Source organism: Xiphophorus hellerii, chromosome 23 (genome assembly GCF_003331165.1).
Source record: "Xiphophorus hellerii strain 12219 chromosome 23, Xiphophorus_hellerii-4.1, whole genome shotgun sequence".
Taxonomy (NCBI): Eukaryota; Metazoa; Chordata; class Actinopteri; order Cyprinodontiformes; family Poeciliidae; genus Xiphophorus; species Xiphophorus hellerii.
This window is the reverse complement of record NC_045694.1, coordinates 17,540,524-17,559,117: the sequence shown is the minus strand read 5'-3', so window position 1 is coordinate 17,559,117 and position 18,594 is coordinate 17,540,524. Positions and strand designations below refer to the sequence as shown.

The 18,594-nt window shown below is 39.5% G+C and overlaps 1 protein-coding gene across 2 annotated transcripts; it reads left to right on the top strand.

The window, feature by feature from the left end:
- The first annotated feature begins 604 nt into the window (after window positions 1–604).
- On the top strand, window positions 605–16,076 carry bicc2 (bicaudal C homolog 2). Of its 2 annotated transcripts, none has more exons than XM_032555793.1 (19): window positions 605–933; window positions 3,065–3,108; window positions 3,393–3,462; window positions 3,603–3,682; window positions 4,529–4,690; window positions 5,274–5,327; window positions 5,521–5,736; window positions 5,826–6,077; window positions 6,199–6,330; window positions 6,662–6,851; window positions 7,706–7,839; window positions 7,934–8,142; window positions 8,839–8,944; window positions 9,404–9,443; window positions 11,316–11,479; window positions 12,918–13,119; window positions 13,221–13,351; window positions 13,537–13,636; window positions 13,717–16,076. In XM_032555793.1, exons 1-19 carry the CDS (start codon window positions 693–695, stop codon window positions 13,845–13,847), a joined length of 2,658 nt encoding a protein of 885 aa, XP_032411684.1. In that variant the 5' UTR covers window positions 605–692; the 3' UTR covers window positions 13,848–16,076. The 2 variants fall into 2 exon arrangements, with proteins under 2 accessions (XP_032411684.1, XP_032411683.1); XM_032555792.1 differs by having other exon boundaries at window positions 13,188–13,351.
- Window positions 16,077–18,594: the final 2,518 nt, after the last annotated feature.

Below are 18,594 nucleotides of genomic sequence, written 5' to 3'. Positions count from 1 at the left end.
GGTTGTATGGGGCTTATTTAGAGAACTTCATCACATCCCTTTGCAATTATGTGCTGTTTATTGTAACATGATCAATAAACCCAGATTACCCCTTTAAATAACCTTAAAGTGTACTCTGTGTTGTATAGGTGAATTTCAGGGTTTCTTGTACAGTACACCTCTTTGCTTCTCTTCACTCAGACCTCTGACATATCCAGTTTTCTATTCAGAAGGGGGGAAATGCGGACAACAGCAGAGGGCCAGTGGTTAGCTGGATGAATGTTTTGCTAGCTGTGTGTACTGCTGTGAAGATGATTTTCATGATGTATGCGATTGGCTCTGTGAGCTAGCACGTCAGTATACATTCACATCCTCTGTAGGAGTAAACTTTGGGCTACTCAAGAACTGAATGACTCTAGATTTCAGAAAAGATGTTGCTCGAGTAGTTGAAGTAAGTTATTTAAAGCATCTTCGCAGTTAAAGTTATGGCAACAAATTATTCAATGTCTTAAACAGGCTGAAAGGGGTGAGAAAGACTTCAATCTTCCTACCAAATTTAGGGAAAGGAGGCGGGTGGTCAAAGAAAAGACGGTGGGAGGAGGGTTGATTCTGGCCTCTGTCCCCCTTTTTCTCTCACTTGGGCTGTCTCCTTGGTCACACACATGCACAAACACTGACAAGGGCTAAGTCCTGCTACGACTGCCACCAACATCATGGAGAAAAGCTCCCCTGTTTCTTTGGACATCACAGGGCCTCAGCAGCCCAAACTGGAAACTAGTTTAGAACTGGACTCAACAGCAAAGATTGACCCCAGAGAGCAAAAGGAGGATGAGGAAGAGGAGAAAGAAGTACAAAGCTTCACTGGAGAGGATGCAAAAAGGCAAAGCTTGGATCCAGAGTGGGTGGAGGAGAGGTTCAGGATTGACAGGAAGAAGCTTGAAAGCATGCTGTATGGTGAGTGAGATAGCTTTCTTGGTTCTCTCATAATCTTTACATCTTCATGTTCTGCCTTAGAAGCAACAGATTGTTCCTTTTGATGCCTATCACAGTCCTCCTCTGCGTCGGCACTTGTTATCTACCTGAACCAGCGTCACCGCCTCCAGCTGCTTGTTGTTGCCATCAGTAACTGCCATGCATTAAACTCCTGTTGCTGTAGCTTTGTGATTTATGACCTGCGTTGGCTTATGAATTCAGAAGCCCCTTTTCGCTTTTTATCCTTTCTGCCTGGGAAGCGGAGGCAACTGCTCCTGTTAGTTATCGCCTCTTGGCAGCTTTATGACAAATGCCTCCCTCATGTCATTGGGGAAACTCTTTGACTTGCTCACAGCAGCCAGTGATTATGTTTGCTCATGATGGTGCGGCTCTTAAAACAATTCGACTCCAATAACTGTAGCTTGTTTGTAACATGTTTGCAGCTTGGATGGTGTGTGTCTGTTTGAGCACTGGCCAGGCTGTAAGGCATGTTTCTCATGCTTTTCTGTCACGTTACAATTCACCTTGAATTATATAGAGTCTTATTGCCACAGCCATTTTTTGCTTTCTAAAACTGGGGGGTGTTTATATCAGGACATGCCACTAATGTGATTTGCTGTCTAAAACCTGATTTGTAGTTGTCTTCCTGATGTGCAACTTTCTCGCTCCACCTCACTCTGTTCTCTTCCCATTCCTCAGCTCTGGCCTGTGTAACCCATAGCGATGACAAGGCGAGGGAGGGGGACTGTTTCTAAAGCTCCCCTTGAATCCTGTAAATGTCACCAAGGAGCAATGGCCTTTTAAACTTGGATATATTTCCAGCAACCTCTTGTTCCACTTGCTTGGCAAAGTTTCAACAATGTTGACTTTGTACACGTGTTATTTTCTAAAAAGTTCCCCTGTGAACAGAACAACAAAACATGGCAACCAATTCACCTTCTCATAAACTAGTTTGCAGTGTTATGTCCTTATAAGAAGAAACTGCAATTTAAATTTTAAGTGTTTTCATTAATTCAATTTTGGAACTCATATAATGTAACTTTATTGCAGACAGAGTAATATATATATGTTTAAAGTGTCTATTTGAATGGTTTTACAAGTACATAAAACCCCAAACTCAGTTCCTCAAAAAAATAAAAATAAAAATAAGGACTATGGAAAAAAAAAATACACAGAAATGTTAAAACCATGTTATGATATGCACTATCACTGGACATACTGCTTACTTGACTTCTGTTTAGCAGACTGTTATAAACACCCTGCACAATGAGAGAAAGGTACAAAAATAAGCTGGAATCCAAGTTCATTACTGGAAAGTTGAGTGGAAGAAAGAGTGTGGTAGAATAAAAAAGGTGAAGGACTTTAAAGCAAAAAAAAAAATCTCATGACAGCATGCAGATGTGTGTTGTAAATACTTGTTAAATTGATTTCTTTCAATAATTCGGAGCTCAGCATATCTTGTTAGGTTTGTCTTTCTGACTGAAAACATATGAAAAGATCATCAAATTTAAATCCTTTTCAATAAACAAAGCTGTTGACATATCACTCCAACTCTTCTCATAATCTCTGACAAGCTTTTTTTGCAAATGTCAACTGGTATTGAAATGGTTTATATTTGATGAGCTCTAATTATTTGAGGTTAGAAGGCCTCCTTACAATCACCCTAATCATCACTCCTCCACAGACTCAAGCTGGGACTCTGGCTTAGCCACTCCAAAATTTTAATATTATTTCCAGAGAGCAATAACAAAAACTGCCAGGGGTATGAAAAATGGTAGTTAGAGTTCAGCACAAACAACACACAAACTCATACCCTGTTCAGCAGGCATCTTGGAGTGCTTTGCCCAAGGGCACATCAGCATGCGGCGGGGATGAAGCTGGAATAGAACCCCCAAGTTTCCAATTCCAGGATAAGTACTCTTCCCACTGAGTCACAGCAACTCAAAATCTGGAGGCAAAATACCCTGTGCCATAAAGAAGCAAAACAATTTTTCATTTTATTTTTCATTTCATTCACTCAATAATAAATTGAGAGATTTATTATTCCCTCAATTTGGGAAAGTATTTCTTAAAGAAATCCTACAAACTAAAAATGTTTTTTGTGTCTTTTCAGCTCCGGAACAAGGAGGAGAGACAGGAGAAAAGTTTTTCGAGCGAGTGAGTCAATCTTCTTTGGAAACTCTTCTATTACTAAACCCATAAAAACACTCACCAGCTCACAGATCACAGAAAATATCTAGTTTCAATATTTGCCCCAAACTCTGCATTTACTCTTTATATTTTTTTTAATAGAGGTGATAATTGCACCCTTTCAAATGCAAATGTGCCTTTGTGTTCTCGGAATGGAGCAATCTTCTGTCTGCGTGACTGTGTGTAGGCGTGTTCCCTCATTACGCATACAATGAGAGTGTCTGCTTTGCTTCTCCTGTAATCTCTCACAGGTAATGAGAGAAACTAGCACTCAGGTGAAATGGCCATCCAAACTAAAGATTGGAGCCAAGTCAAAGAAAGGTGCCAAAGTCTTTATGCTCTATTCAAACAAGAGATTTCTTTTTCCTGTCATGCTCTTTACTCCTCCACTCTAATCACCGTTGCACTATTTTACTGCATTACATGCAAATGTGTGAGAACAGTTTGTGATTTCCAACTAGACCCTCATGTGAAGGTGGAAGGGAAGAGAACCGACGTTATGGCAGCCAAAAAGAAGATACTTGAAGTGCTGGAAACCAAGGTAACAGCTGTCAACAATGTTCTGATCAATGCAGAGATGAGGCACAGCATTATGACCACTTGCCTTATAGTGCTGTTTTGCAGCAAAACAGACAAGACATCACTCTTCAGAGGATAGACTTAACTAACTCTCTGAAGGCGTGCTGTGGTGATTAACGGTGAAATATATCAGATTGACTCAACATAATTACATAGTATCATTTATTAAAGCACTAATATGCCCCCACATTTAGGTAAGCGGTACATATCAAAATAAAATCTGCCTGGACAGAGTGACCCAAGTTTTCAATGCCCAAAGCATCACAGTGAATTGTTCCCATAATCCCTCTTGGTGCCACGTGTTTCCCAGATAAAAGAGGTACATGCACCCACCCAGTCATCCATGAGATGTAAAAGAAAATGTGATTCATTAGACTTGGCAGCCTTGCTTTATTGCTCCTTGATTTAGTTTTATTGCTCATTTGCTAATTTTGGGATCACAGCACAGCCTCCGGGACTGGTCTGCAGCCATGCAGCTCCGTCTGCAATAAACTGTGGTGCAGTGTGCATTTTGACACCTTTCAATCAGAAGGACCATTAACTTCTTCAGTAATTTTAGCCACAGCAGCTTGTCTGTTGGTTTTATGGTTTTATTCAAATGGTTTTTTTCACTTGATGCCTAATATATCCCACTCTAACAGGTGTCACGAGAAAGAGATAATCAGTGATATTTACTTAAATTATCGGTGATCATAATGTTATGTGGGAATGGTGGCAAATGCATTAAGGTTTCTTTGTTTCAAAAGTGACATTTCCTAACTTTCTGCTTCAAAGTGAGTATGTAGTCCCTGGATTGTGTGAATAACAGGTGAACAAGGTGACTCTGAAGATGGACGTGGCTTTCACAGAGCATTCCCATGTCATTGGAAAAGGAGGTGGGAACATAAAGAAGGTGATGGAAGTCACAGGCTGTCACATCCACTTCCCCGACTCCAATCGTCACAACGCTGCAGGAGAGAAGAGCAATCAGGTTGAAAGACAGCATCTACTGTCCTGTTCAATAAGTGGGGTTATAACTGGAAAGTTCATTTATTTCAGTCAACTCACTAAGCACATTATGCAGATTACACACGGACTGATGCTTTCAAACCTTTACATATTTTAGTTGTGATGTTTTTATGCTTAACATGTTTAATATTACCTTATTATTTTATATATATTATTAATTAATTAACTATTTTAATACAAATATGCAAGCTTATTGAAAAGTATGTTGTTTAAGCGTTGAAATTTTCTAAAGGTACTTTTATTCTGACAAAAGACTCATCAGAACAGATACTTTTGCTGATTTATTGACAGCACTAAGACCCTCCTCCTTGCTCTGATTGGTAGTTTCTGACTGAGCGTGTATTACTACAGATGACAGAAGAAAAACAGGGAGAAGGCAGAGAAGCCTGATTTTTTCACAGATTGTCTTATGTTACACTGTCACGACATAGTGATAGTTTTAACATATATGTAAAAAACATGTTTTTATAATATAGTTAAATACTGCAGCTTTAAAGGTGACTAGAAATAAATTTAGTTTTGGCTGTCGGCCTTATTTTTTCCAGGTTTCTATCGCTGGCCCCATAGAAGGGGTGGAAGAAGCCAGGAGGAGGATAAGAGTGAGTAGTCAATCTGAGCTGGGACTTTATCTCAGCACTCACTTCTTCCCTGCTGTCAGAAGCGTGGATCAATACTGCAATCAATGGGATGACAAGAACAAATAATTCTGCCTATTTGTCCAAATGCCAACATTTTCTGCAGTCTGTCTTTGGTTTACACTCATTTTTTTTCTTTGACTTCATCACACTGTAGGACCTTCAGCCTCTCTCTCTGACTTTTGACCTGCCAGTCAGCCTGGTACCCCAGGCTCTGCCAGATGCAGGCTCCCCATTCATCCAACAGGTGGCGCAGACTTTGGGGGTCAGTGTGGGTTTCAGGGCTGTGCTGCCACTGCCTCAAGCCCAGACAGCCTTTTATGGAAGCTCCTGCACAGTTTGGGGACTGCAAGGCAACACAGCTGCTGTCAAGGTTACTTTCACCTAAACCGCTCAAATATTTTACAAATCTTGTGTCTGTCCATGTTATAATTTTGGTGTATAAATATTGTCGCCTGACAGAAGGCGACATGCATCCTGATGGAGCTCCTGCTTGGGTCAGAGGCCTCAGGGGAGATTGTGAGCAGCCAGCTGGATGTCACTGCTCAGCAGCATCTCTTCCTGCTGGGACAAAATGGTGCAAACTTTCTAAGTGTTATGCACAAGACCCAGACCCAGATCATTCTGCCAGACCTCAGTGCCCCTCAGAGTCCCCCCTCATTGCTCATTCAGGGCAGCCCTGACGGAGTGTGTCTCGCTCGGCAACAGCTCATGGTACACATGCTTTTTGTTGTTTCAGTCGCACGTTGCTTCTGATACTGCCACCAGAAAAGTCACAGCTGTTTTTGTGTTTTGCTTTTTCTATTTGTTGTGAAATACATGCGCACACATCTAGGATTGCCTACCAGTGTGTTTGATGTTTGACATTCGGGAAGATGGGGAGGGAGGCCCTTCCAAACTGGCTCAGATGATGCAAAACCTCGGAGTCTTCATTAGCGTCAAGCCCAAAGCGAAACAGACAAGCAAGGTGAGTGTCATCCAAATATATATATGCGCTATTTTCCATGAGACACCATTAAAAATAATAAAATGAAATAATTCAGTTTTTTTGTTGGCTCTCAGCTCCATCTGTTTAAATCTTAATTCAGTCTAGGACAAGACTGTTATAGTGTGCTCATTTCATAAGGGCTGTTTAACAAAGAGATATTTATTTGAAATTTCTTTCTTTCTTTTTTATTTTTCTGTAAAATCCCATCTGTTTAAATTCAGGTGTAAATTAATTCACCACATTAGATCCATCTGCTGCAGCGGGCAGAATACTGATGAGGGAAAAATCTGTGTTGATGTATATTTATCAGTCAGTGGTGGTGAAGGGTCTGGAAAGGAACATCTCCTGCATTTATGAAGCCCGGCGTCTGCTCCTAGGACTCGATTCCTCTGAGACTGCGAAGATAACTACAGTGAACCCTGACCTCATGTCACCTGGTGGCAGACTGGCAAACTACTGGCTCGACATGTTGCTGCAGCAGCTTGCTCTCTCTGAACAGGGTATGATAATGTGAATATGAGGTGGATGTCCAGCCATCTAAACTTAGCTTCCACTGTAAATTATTATAAGTTCAGAAACCAGTGGGTTACTTACAGGCACAAAACAGGAAAAATAAAAAAAAGTGATGCCTTGAAGAAGTTTCTTATTGCTTATTTGTATCCCATTTTACTATTAAAAAAGCAATAAAAAGCAGTGGAAGAAAATATTGCAGTTCACCACAGCGGTGAACTGCTATGGTGATTCATACTGAATCCAAAATTTAAATTGGAGCTTCAGATTAGCTCCAATTTATAGGGCAGTTTTACAATTTTTAAGAAATTTTGACTGCATTTTGGTCATTTGGTGTTTCTGGTTGTAGGTGAGTTGGTGGGAGGATACAATTTGGCTTAGCCAGGTCATCATTCATGCAAAAACCACCACTATTCAATTAAATAGGTCTGGAGAGCCAACTTATTTGACAGAAACAAAATAAAACAACATAAGGAATATGACACAGATTTAATAAACTGAGACAAACAGTGAATAGGTGAATGACATAGATGTGTTATCTTGAACCATGATTTCAAAAACTTGCATAAAAAAAATGGAAAAATATGAATGCATAAATGGATACTCCAATATGACTATTGTGGAATAATTACCATAACTAAGCTTTATTTAATGACTGAATGAATCTCATTCAGAGAGAAAACATTCTTTCCCAGGAAGTCTGAGGCTGAGTTAATTGAAGTTTTGCACCTGCAAACATGTCCATCTAGAACAGAAATCCCTCACTAAGGAATTCTGTGTGCACTGGCACAGCTTGGCCACACTGAAATAATGCACTATGCATGTTTCTCACCTTCCTGACCAGGCTCTGCACCTGTTCAAACCACAGAGGTGCTGAATGGAACTAAATCCCACCTGTCAGCTCCACCAGGCCTCACTTCTCCAACAGATGAGGGAAGGACAGCACTGAAGGGAACAGACAGTCGGCAACTGGAAAAGGTGAGTCACTGTTTGTGTTAAAAAGGCTTCAAGGGTGAAAACCGACCGAAAGATCTCTACAGAATACAAAATGTATTCTTAACCTTTCCTATAGATCCTTGAAAGCGAGAATCAGTCTGACCAATCTGAGGAGGAGAGCATTGAGGTTGTGAGAATGTCACCATCTGAGGTGTGCACATTAGGAAACAACAACATCAGCAGGGTGGGTCTGAATGGTAGGAGGGGGAGTCTCCAAGGTCCAGAAATCAGCAAAATACACAGCCAGGGCAGACGGCATTCCACAGGGCAGGCGCTGGCATACAGGTGAGCCCTCAGCACTAGTACACCACCATCTGTTTCATTGTCCTCAGTGTTTTCATAACCAAGATTTAAAAAGTGGAACTCTAATTAGTATTAAAAAAGTAATAAATTATAGATCATCTGGTCAACCTTGTGAAAGTCAAGATGTTGTTTCCAGATGGACGATGACTCATCACTGAAAGGTTATATTTTACCGAGTGCAGCATGATTAACATAGGCACACATATATTAGGTCTGCTTTTCTTCAGTACAGGGCGGAGCTGAATGTTTTGGATGGTAGAGGGAGGAAAATACAGAACAGTACAGGTGGGAGAGGTTTACTTTATAGCTGAACCTTGACCCTCGACATTCATCTTGCTGATCTGTGAAGGCCATCTAGTTTGGCTTCACTAGATTTCTTTTAGGGATTCCATAGTGAAGGTTGAAAAAAACAGCCCAATACTTTTGGCATTTTTATTTGCAATAAAAAAAAACCCAACAACCTTGTATCATCTTCCTTCCACTTCACAACGTTGTGTTGGCCAATCACAAAGAGTCGCAGTCAGATCCTTTCAGGTTCCATACCACTTGAACTTTTTGACAAAGCAGTATGAATGTCTGTGCAATACACACAAATTATCAACCATCAGAATCAACCGTGAATTTTCACTTGTGTCTGTGCGTGTGGGTGTGTGTGTGTGTGTGTCCTGAACGTGTCAGGTTGGTGAACGCAGAGACAGAGCGAGGGTGGAGTGAGCGAAGGAACAGCCTGAGGAGAGATGCTCCTCGGGCTCAAAATGTTCACGCTGACTCATCTAAGGTCGGGGTGAGGAAAAGCAGAAACTGCAGCCTCTTTTCAACATCAACAACTTATGAGTAACACTCTGTGGACCAACAATCAAATCTCCCTTAGCCCCGTGGCACAGAAGATGAAAGAGAATAGACTTTTTATGCCTACAGACGTTGATGAAATAAACTGAAAAAAAGCAGGAACATCTCATCCACACTGCTATGCAGTTTGTTGGTTTTCACATTCTTGATCAGCTTGGAATTTGATTTGAGAATTGATTTTTGTGCTTGTTTCCTTCCACTCCTGTTTGTCATCTCTCTCAAATGTTACAGTGCAGTGAAGTTAACAAGTGTACCGCCACAGCAGCAGGAAGTTTCATGCCAGTGCTTATTTCTCCAGCAAATTAGGTTCCTGCTGTCTATCCTCAGCAAGCAAAGAGGAAAAATCAATTTCATGGATTATTTACCTTTTTTATTTGCCGTTTGTGCTTTGTAGGATTATGACTATGAGAAGAAGAAACTGATGGCAACAAGAGGTTAGTGCTTTCAAACTATTTTTGCAGCTAGACAGTTTTAATATTCGGCGTACAGTTAAAAGAAATTGTGCAGGCAACATATTGTTGCACATGTGAGAGGGGAATTTCTGTGGAAAAGAGTTTCTATATTTAGAAATAAGGCAAAATTATTTGGAAATGTATAAGCAGCTCATATTAGCGATGAGCACAATTAGCGTAGAGTGTTTTGTAGTTTGATAGAAGAGTTACGATTAAAAGATAATAGCAGAAACTTTATATATTTGAACCACGGTGCCACACAATATGAATGAACACATCTTGTAAACAAGGCCTCAACACAGATGAGTAAGCTAACTCTAGCTCCAAGAAAGACATTAAATGTATTTGGATCATGTGTTCCCCAAGACAAAAATGCCAAAAACAATGGCAAACTGTTTATGTGTTAATACTATTCAAAACATCAAGTGTTTTGTCCTCAATGAGCTAAAAGCTAGCACACAGTACTAGCATAAACAGAAGATATCATGCTACTGCTATCAAAACAGTGGCTAAGACATCATGTCAACACAACACACAATAAATTCATGTCCAAAATAAAATTTGTTGTTATTTTAGTGTTATTTGTAGCTCACCACACGCTGTGTCTGTCGTTTCCATAGACAGAATTAGCCTCTCAATCAGATTAAAGTCTTTCAAGAAATTCGTCTTGGTACTGGCTAGTTTCTGAAGCACTCATCCTTGAAGTGCTTCACGCAAACGAAGAGGGATTTTTCATCTAATGTGGGTACAACTCCAAGAAAAATCAAATTTAACCAGGCACTTTGAAGAGGTTCTAATGATGGGGAGCACTAAATTACACTTGTCTGCACTCCTGAGACTCCAAGTACACAGCAAAATATATTTAATGGCTAAATATGTAAATTTTGTGACATGCCTCTTATAATATAAACTCATTTTATGTACAAATGTTGTTCTGAGCATTGTGTTGAATGACATATTATGATTAGGCAAGAAAAAAACCAGTATTTGTTTAGTTCATCTGAGAACGTAATGAAACATACTGATATTCTAAGCAGAGGGAGTGATTTCACAGAGGAAGCTCATTTCAGAGTTGCTTACTGCCAGGACAGCTGATACAGAGGATTTGTTTATAGGCTGCACAGTGCCAAAGTTACAATAGAGAAGTATTGGCACTCCCACTTAATTCACATGAGCTGGATACACAACACAGACACCACACACATGGACCCAATCATGCTTGCATATACACATCCATATATACCAGTAAGGAGATGCATTGCCTCATCCGTCATGCCGAATGAGAGATCCAGACTCGATCTGCAGCCAAATGGTACCAATTCCCTTTGTGTTGTTTTATGGGAATATGAATTAGCAGTTTGAATGGGCCATCTGCCTCGCAGTCATTAGGAACATCCATGCTGGTGTATGAATGGGGCATTTAGTCACACTGATATGCGTGTGCACATACAAATACTGTTCCAACGGTTATAATCATGTTCATCTTTCACTTTGTGTGAAGTGATGATGCAATTTCTGAACCAGATTCATATGTTGAGGAAACCCATTGTTTGCCACAGGCAATTTTGGCAAAAACTAACTGGGCTGAATTTAGTTAATTTTGAAAATAATAAATTTTTTCATAGTAGATATGTATATTTATAATATTAATTAGTACTATTTCACTACAGCACCACAGTTTTCTGCAAATGTTGCATTAAATTCTCCTCTTAACATTGCAATATCTTAAATTCATCATGTGATAAGCTACATCCTGAGACAAGCAGTAAATTAGCATAGGTCTGCCTTGTTTTGTCTTTGACTTAGGTGGTCTTAATTTTCCCTCCTGCATTTTGTGTTGTGTTGGGTTGACAGCCATGCAGAGGAAACCTGTGGTCACAGAGGTTCGGACACCCACAGACACCTGGAGTGGGCTCGGATTTTCCAAGTCTATGCCAGCTGAAGCTATCAAGGACCTCCGTAGCATCAGCCGACGCAGCTACAAACCTTACCTGAGTGCCAACACCAATCAGCAGCAGGTGCAAAAAGAGATAGAAGCTAATTTTAAATGAATGCAAATATATCATTAAAAAGATATACTGGCAAATGCTTATATTTGTGGTAATGCTGGTCATCAATGGACCTTAATTTTAGACCTTATCAACTAAGTCCCCACAAGCCCATATCATAATACTACTATAAGATATGTAAGGCTGTATCATAATTCTTCCACCACAGGTTGTAGAGTAGGACTAATATGTGGCAAATCCATATCTTAATACTGGCACTACAGCAAAAACTAAACAGGCCTATGTCATAAAAATATCACCAAATGTTGTACGTACAGTAGTCATGATAGTTTAGCTCATCATTCAGCTTTTCTACTCTGAAAGAGCAGTATTCACTAACTGTGAAGCTAACATATGGATGGATATATCTATATGTGGATGTTAATTTCCATCCATATAGTCCATGCAAAAATACAAATCCAGCATGAAAAGCATTTTTTGATATGGCTGTTTAATGAAAAGTGAAGTTAATATCACTTAAAGTTAAGCAAGACAGATAAAACAACTTGGTGTGCTATTATTCTAATGAGCGATTCAAATACATTTGCTCCACTTCATTATTTCTTTTTACAGGAAATGTTGCTGATTTTGTTGCTTGTTTTTTGCCTGTGCTCCAGAGGTAGTTTTCTTTACTAATTTCACTGCAGCCTCCATTTTGCTCTCGCCCTGTAACAGTGTGAAGCATTTATCTCTCAGCATGAGTAAGCTCAGCCAGTTCGGATGCTCAATTACGTGGAATCTGATATCATTACAGCCAGCTCAGCATTTTATTTCCAACCTGTTTACCTGACTTGTTTTACCTAATTTTCCTGGGATTTTTTACATTATACATGCCAGCTCTTTCTGGGTGCCCACTGTCTAGCAAGGAGGACGCATACTTACTTGAAATAATAACAATGAAGCATACATACATTTCTAAAATACTACTGAGAAGTTTACATATGCTCATTATGGAAACCAACCAATTGAAATGATCTGTGCCAGTTCTTTCATATCCCACCAGAATTATTAAGGAACATTAAACATTGGTTGGCCCCTATTTCTATATGTGAGCCTGGATGTGGAATCAAACTTGTGCAACAAATCTGTTTTTAAAGTTAATCATAGCTGTATGTTATTTTATTACCTAAGCCAGAAAAATATAAACAGAATTATAAAATTTCCCCAAATTATTAAAACATTGGATTGGATGTAACCTTTTGATTGAGTTGAACATTAAATTTGTTTGGTAACATTTTCTGTGACAGGCCAGCCAATGAGAGCTGACTGCTTTTAAACTGGATTCGTTGCCATTTTTGAAAAATGATGTCTGGTTTGTGAAAATTCACCACCATTTGATCTGTAAATTAAAAACAAAAAGGTAGAAACAGGAGGCATGTCCCATTAATGTCAGTGTTTCTTTTCATAGTCTTGGGCTACTCAGAAGGGAAAAATGTGTCTTGGTAGCGACTCTGAGAACTGGAGGGACAGACGCGGATCCACATCTCAGATTGTCTCCTCGTCTTCCCCCTCTTCCTCGTCTCCATCCTCCCCCTCCACACCTCCACCTGGCTTCCCTTCCTTTTCTGTGTTTTCGTCCTCACTGAACAGAAGCAGAAATGACAAGTCATGTAAGTTACACCTGCTTTTAAAGTTTGGCAAATTTTGCTGGCTCTTAAACTCCACTTTTGACATCTAGACGAAAACTCTGTTGGCGGATGTTTCTTCGAAGGTGCGTACTCTGCGAGGAGGGAGTCAACCTGCAGTCAGCGAAGCCCCTCCCCCCTCGTGACGGATGACTTACCTGAGCTGCTCAGCGAACTTGGGCTAATCAAATACATTGACCTGTTTGAACAACAGGAGGTAAGGCACATGCAGAGAGTTACAACGAGAATCGCATTTCACACTGAGCTCGTTAGCACTTCCAACACAGCTCGCTGGTTGAGAGGTTCTGCAGAGAACCATGCGCACACTCATTACTGACCTCTGGCCTAAACCTTATGAATTTTCAATGAGTATCATAATCTAAGCTTCTGTTATTCACACAGATTGACTACCAGACATTTCTCACTCTGTCTGATGAGGACTTGAAAGAAATAGGGATCTCCACTTTTGGAGCCAGACGCAAGATGACATTAGCTATCTCAGGTAGGGAACTGCTGGAGCTGTCAGTTAACAGACGCTTCTCTTTGGTTCATTTTTTGAGAAAGTTTTGTTTCCTCTTCCAGATCTGAACAAGAGCAAAACGAGTCTGTCGGATGCACAACCAGTGAAGCCCGGCTACCTGGAAGGTGGCGCGAGTGGTAGACTTCCACGCATCTTGGATCTGGATGTTGCAGTTCAGAGTAACCGCTGGTGAGAGGAGACGGCAAGTGGATCTGAGCTTTTAAATACATCGCAATGCAGCCAGAGGAAAAAAATGCCCTCACTGCTGTTCATTTACAAGAAACTGAGAAGCGAGACGCATCCTGTACACATTACATCCAGTGGTTTATATCAAGAACAATATTCCAAAGCTTTTTGTGTTTTTATACGACTCAAAACAAAGAGGCCTTCCCTACAAAAGCAGGGACTTCACAAAAGCCTTTTGTATGTTTTGAGGTGTTATTTTTACCCATTTTTGTATGCAGCTGCAAATTGATATTTCCAAAAGGAAATGATGTTAGTGATTAGGAAAATCCCAGAGTTAAAGCGTATGGGTCAATGCAATGCATGTTTTACTGAAGCGTATCCATACAAAAAACTATTGTATATGAAAGGCAAAGTTTAGCTTCATTATTTCTTTGGCATTCAGGTTAAATAATGAGTGTTTTGAGGGGGCTTAGAAGTGAAAGCATGCCACTAGAGGGCAGTGGTGTCCCGCTGTCTTAATGTCTGTGCTGTATGAAAAATTATGGATTTGTTTTTCACATTAGTATCAGCTTTACAATCCCAGGTGGATAAGGTGTTAATTTTAAAATGTACTTCAGCAACAAGGAGAACAAGAAAAAAAGGGGGGGGGGGAAATCTGAAACCTCAGTTACTCCAAGTTCAGCTGATTTGATTTTATCATTAGTTATTTATCAGCATACTATTACACCCAAGTTTGCTTTGTCAAACTAGTGTAATTTGCAAATTTTATTAGTTTTTCTTGGATTTTTATGGACCCTCTGCTTGCAGGCACAAGGAGGTCTTGATCTGCTCAGATGCTTCACAGGCTGGCTGGTTCAGTGGCAGCCAAGCATGAAACACAGAGAGAGAGAGTGACAGGAAGTGTTGGGCTGTGACAGATTAGGTAGAGATGATCCCTACTTATTACAATGTCTCTGCCAATTACATAGGCAGGCTTTAAAGCACCGATCCACAAATCTGGTCCTTGGGCTCTGGAGAACTGCTGGATTTTTATCCTGCCCGATAGTTAATTGCGTTCCCCTGAGGTCACAGGTCTAAATTAGTCGCTGATCACACGGCTAGAATGAAAACTACCAAGGAAAAAATGAGCAGTGCTTTGAACCCCGACAAGTGAGCCACTTGGACTTTTCACTTGAGAAGTGGCAATCTGGGAACGTGACAAGGCTGCATGGTGGAAATGCAAAGCATCGCCCTGAGCAGAAGAGTCACAGCTTCTTTTGGGTTTTACTCAGGTCAGGTTTGTTACTCAAAAAACCCCCAACATATTTCTTTTTTTTTTTAAGTTATGTGATTTTTCCAGTCATTTTTTTTTCTTTGCTAGGAGAAGGTTACTCATAAGACATAATAGATAGCATAAATATTCACACAGCCTAAATGTGCCATAACTTTCACACATTTTTGTCTACATAAAGTTTTCTTAAAGGGTCTAAAAGTTTGAAACACACTGAACTATTATTGTACACGCAACAATGTGTTCTGTATAACATAAAAAAAGTATATTATAAATGAAATATGTCCAATAAAGATGTAGATGTTAATTTAGGTGAAACAATAAAAGACAGATTCCCAAAGGACCCCAAATGTAGGACAACATTGGACGAGATTCATTAAACTGGAAAGAGTGGGCTTCTCCTTAGCTACTAAAACATTATTATCTATTCAAAACACTTTCTCTCACAAGATAATTAGACAAATCTGGTGCATAGTCTCCACTTCAAGGGACAGAGCAAAGGGTTGAGAGTCAGAGCATACCCCACATTTCATGCACTGGTCTTGAGAGAAGTTTTGAGCTGATCAACATTTAGACGACTGCTCTCAGACGTGAGGAATGTTTTAGAGGTCTTAATACGATTACCATTACATTATGGAATTTATGCCACAATCTAATGGTAATCAGGGGAAGAAAAATAGATTTTTTTTAGGCAAACCTTTGCTTTTTCATATAGAAAATCTGTCTGTGTGTTTGTTGCTGTGTTCTTTAAGAGCTTTAAGGATAATATAAAAGCTCAAGGCTCGTTGATTAACCCCTTAAAGCCATAGAAACCATGGATGTGTGTTATATCTTCTTGTAAATTTCTGAATGACTCGTTGCGTTTCATGTACAATAACTCAAACAGCTATGAACAAGACAAATGATGGTTGTAGGTTGGAGATGACCTTTGTGAGAATTAAAGGTATTTATAGCTTTCCTCTCATATCTAAGTGCAGCTGAGTGTTGATGTTCATGTAACAACCTGACTGAAACCTTTTGTCTCGACTTCTTTCTCTTCAAGGGACATATTGCCAACAAAGTTATCATATGAGCTCATATTCAAGCTAAAGACTTCATCATTGGTTTTGTTTGTCGTGGCTGAAGGAGACTGATATCAGATATCCTTTTTTAGACTTCGACTGAATGCCTGACAACCTTGTTTGGATTTTTTTTAAATGTTACAAATATCAAACAGAAATAATTATAACTGGGCTATAACTGAGCTACAAGCCCATCATGATTAAGTGGAAATGTTTTAAAAAAACCGAATTCTAGGCTTTGACCTCCTTAAAGTGCAAGTCTACTTAAAAGAACAATAACCAATAACAAAAGAAGAAGACCAACTCCCATTAAAACTAACAACACTGTCAAAGCATCACCTGTCTTCATAGGTTTTGGGATTGTTTGGAGGATCCATCCAGCATGTGAGCCGTGTGTAGACAATAACGAAGGAGCTAATAGAGAAATGAAACAGAGCAACGAAGCACCCTGAGGATAAAACATAACCACATATTCCCCTTACTGTGATGAAGATGGAACTCACTCCAGGAAAGTGAGGAGAGCAGGAAGAGAAAATAGAAACTGTAATAAGAGAGTGAGAATGAATGTGTCAGAGTATGTGTGTGAACAGGAAGAATATGAACACTGCAACAGATGTGTTTGCTGAAAAAATTTGGATACCAAATAATCAAAAAAGGTGATTATAGGGGTTTAGAATATGTGAATGTCATCAAATTACTTCTCGCTGTTATAATTCTTACTCAAACCAGCAATATGACTTCAGAATGTAGATTCCAGCAGCTCCAGGGTTTTTAATTAAAATAAAATTGTATGTTTAAAATGTCTGGACATAAATCTACTTTTAAGTGAAAGAAGAATAAAATGCTTGTCTAGGTTAAGAAGGAGAGTGGGGCTATGGGCGTTTGCTGCTAAGGAAATGTCCTCAAGTGGTGACTTGAGGACATTTCAACTTAGGTCAACAGTAAATTTACACAAACAGAATCAAAGATTGCTGCATTTTGTCATAATTTGAGAAACTAACAAAAATATAGCTGTAGCACTGGAAAATATGAATACAGCTCGAGATAGTAATCTCAATTTCTGTTCTTCCAATTGTTTACAATCTGTTTATTGATTTTGGACATGATGCAACCATTTACTAAAGTAAGTGGCTGTGTTTAGTAGTTTTCAATATGAATAAATTGTTAATGGTGTTAACTAGCTCATGATCTAATAGAATAAACCTTTGTGCAGCCAGGTTTACGCCTGTGGATTTTAAGACCAAGGATGTCCCAACTGAATCAAATTCTCAACTCAAAGGGTGTAACTTTTGTGACACCCCTAGCAGGACCTATACCCAATTTAAAAAAAATAGCAACCTATGTATTTCTATGTGCATGGCTTGCAAAAAAATAAGTTCTATGAAAAGTCTGATAAATGTTGGTGAAAAACAAATAAATTGGCACATTACCAATATTAAAATGGCAAGTGTCTAAAGAAATGTTTAAAATGAGTTTTTATGTAATTAGTTGAAAGCTATAAGGTCTGAATTTGTCTGCAGCCTCAGCAGCAAAAGTATTAGTATTTGGGAAAAAGCCTGACTTTAAATATGGATCTACTTTTTGTGGACTCTGAGATTTCCCAGTGGCTGCAGTGTTGTTCTTCGCTTCCACCCAGAATCTCAAAAATTATACATTTTAATCTTTTTATTATTTATTTTTTTTCACTTTTTCATCACGTGGTTAGTTTCACTATTTCCTTCAAGGATATAAGGAGATCCAGCCAAACAGTTGACGACAATCTTAAATGGAAAGTTCTACTAAGCTGAAAAGCAAACGGCTATATTCACAAAGTCTGGAGCCACAAGCAGAATAGGTAAGGTCACTCAGTTGACGCACCCTTTATGCATCAACTATGTAAAGCAAATTACTAATTCAGTCTGGCAGTGTCTGCGGAGGACTGCCGACTCAGCCTTTCCAAGCCAAAAGATTCAGTTGTCCTTTTAGCCTCTGATTGTGGGTATGATGTTTTTTCCAAAGTGCTGAGCATGGCTGTTTCAGTGCAGCGAGGTCAGCTGTCCCATTAGCCAACGACATTACAAAAACACTCATTAAGCCTCCATGTTCTTTTTGGTCGCTGTCGACTTTGTCATCCTCCTCTCTCAAAAGAGGCGCGTGAAAAGAGTGTTTTATTTCGCTGCCATTTATCTCTGGCTCTAAAAGGGGATGCTGCTTTCTCAAGGCTAGAAAAGGTCAGAGCTGATAGAGGGCTTTGGTTGTTCGACTGCACAGAAATCCAGGCATTAGAAACAGGAAAAGGGACAAGAAAGAGGAACTTGTGTGAATGTTTTTGTGGTTTTAAAGTGAGCCGAGAGACGTGTTCTTAATTCACGATTTTCTTATGACTTTGGATGTAGCATATAAGCCAACATGTTGAAAAGAAGAGACAAGTGAACATTGACACG

What these genes read in the sequence shown, in the direction of transcription:
- bicc2 (XM_032555792.1), top strand. Translation starts at nt 693, where the DNA reads ATGGAGAAAAGCTCCCCTGTTTCTTTGGACATCACAGGGCCTCAGCAG. An exon ending in CAGGAGAGAAGAGCAATCAG is followed by an intron (nt 4,691 to 5,273) that starts GTTGAAAGACAG and finishes TATTTTTTCCAG; the next exon opens with GTTTCTATCGCTGGCCCCAT. An exon ending in GCTTGCTCTCTCTGAACAGG is followed by an intron (nt 6,852 to 7,705) that starts GTATGATAATGT and finishes CTTCCTGACCAG; the next exon opens with GCTCTGCACCTGTTCAAACC.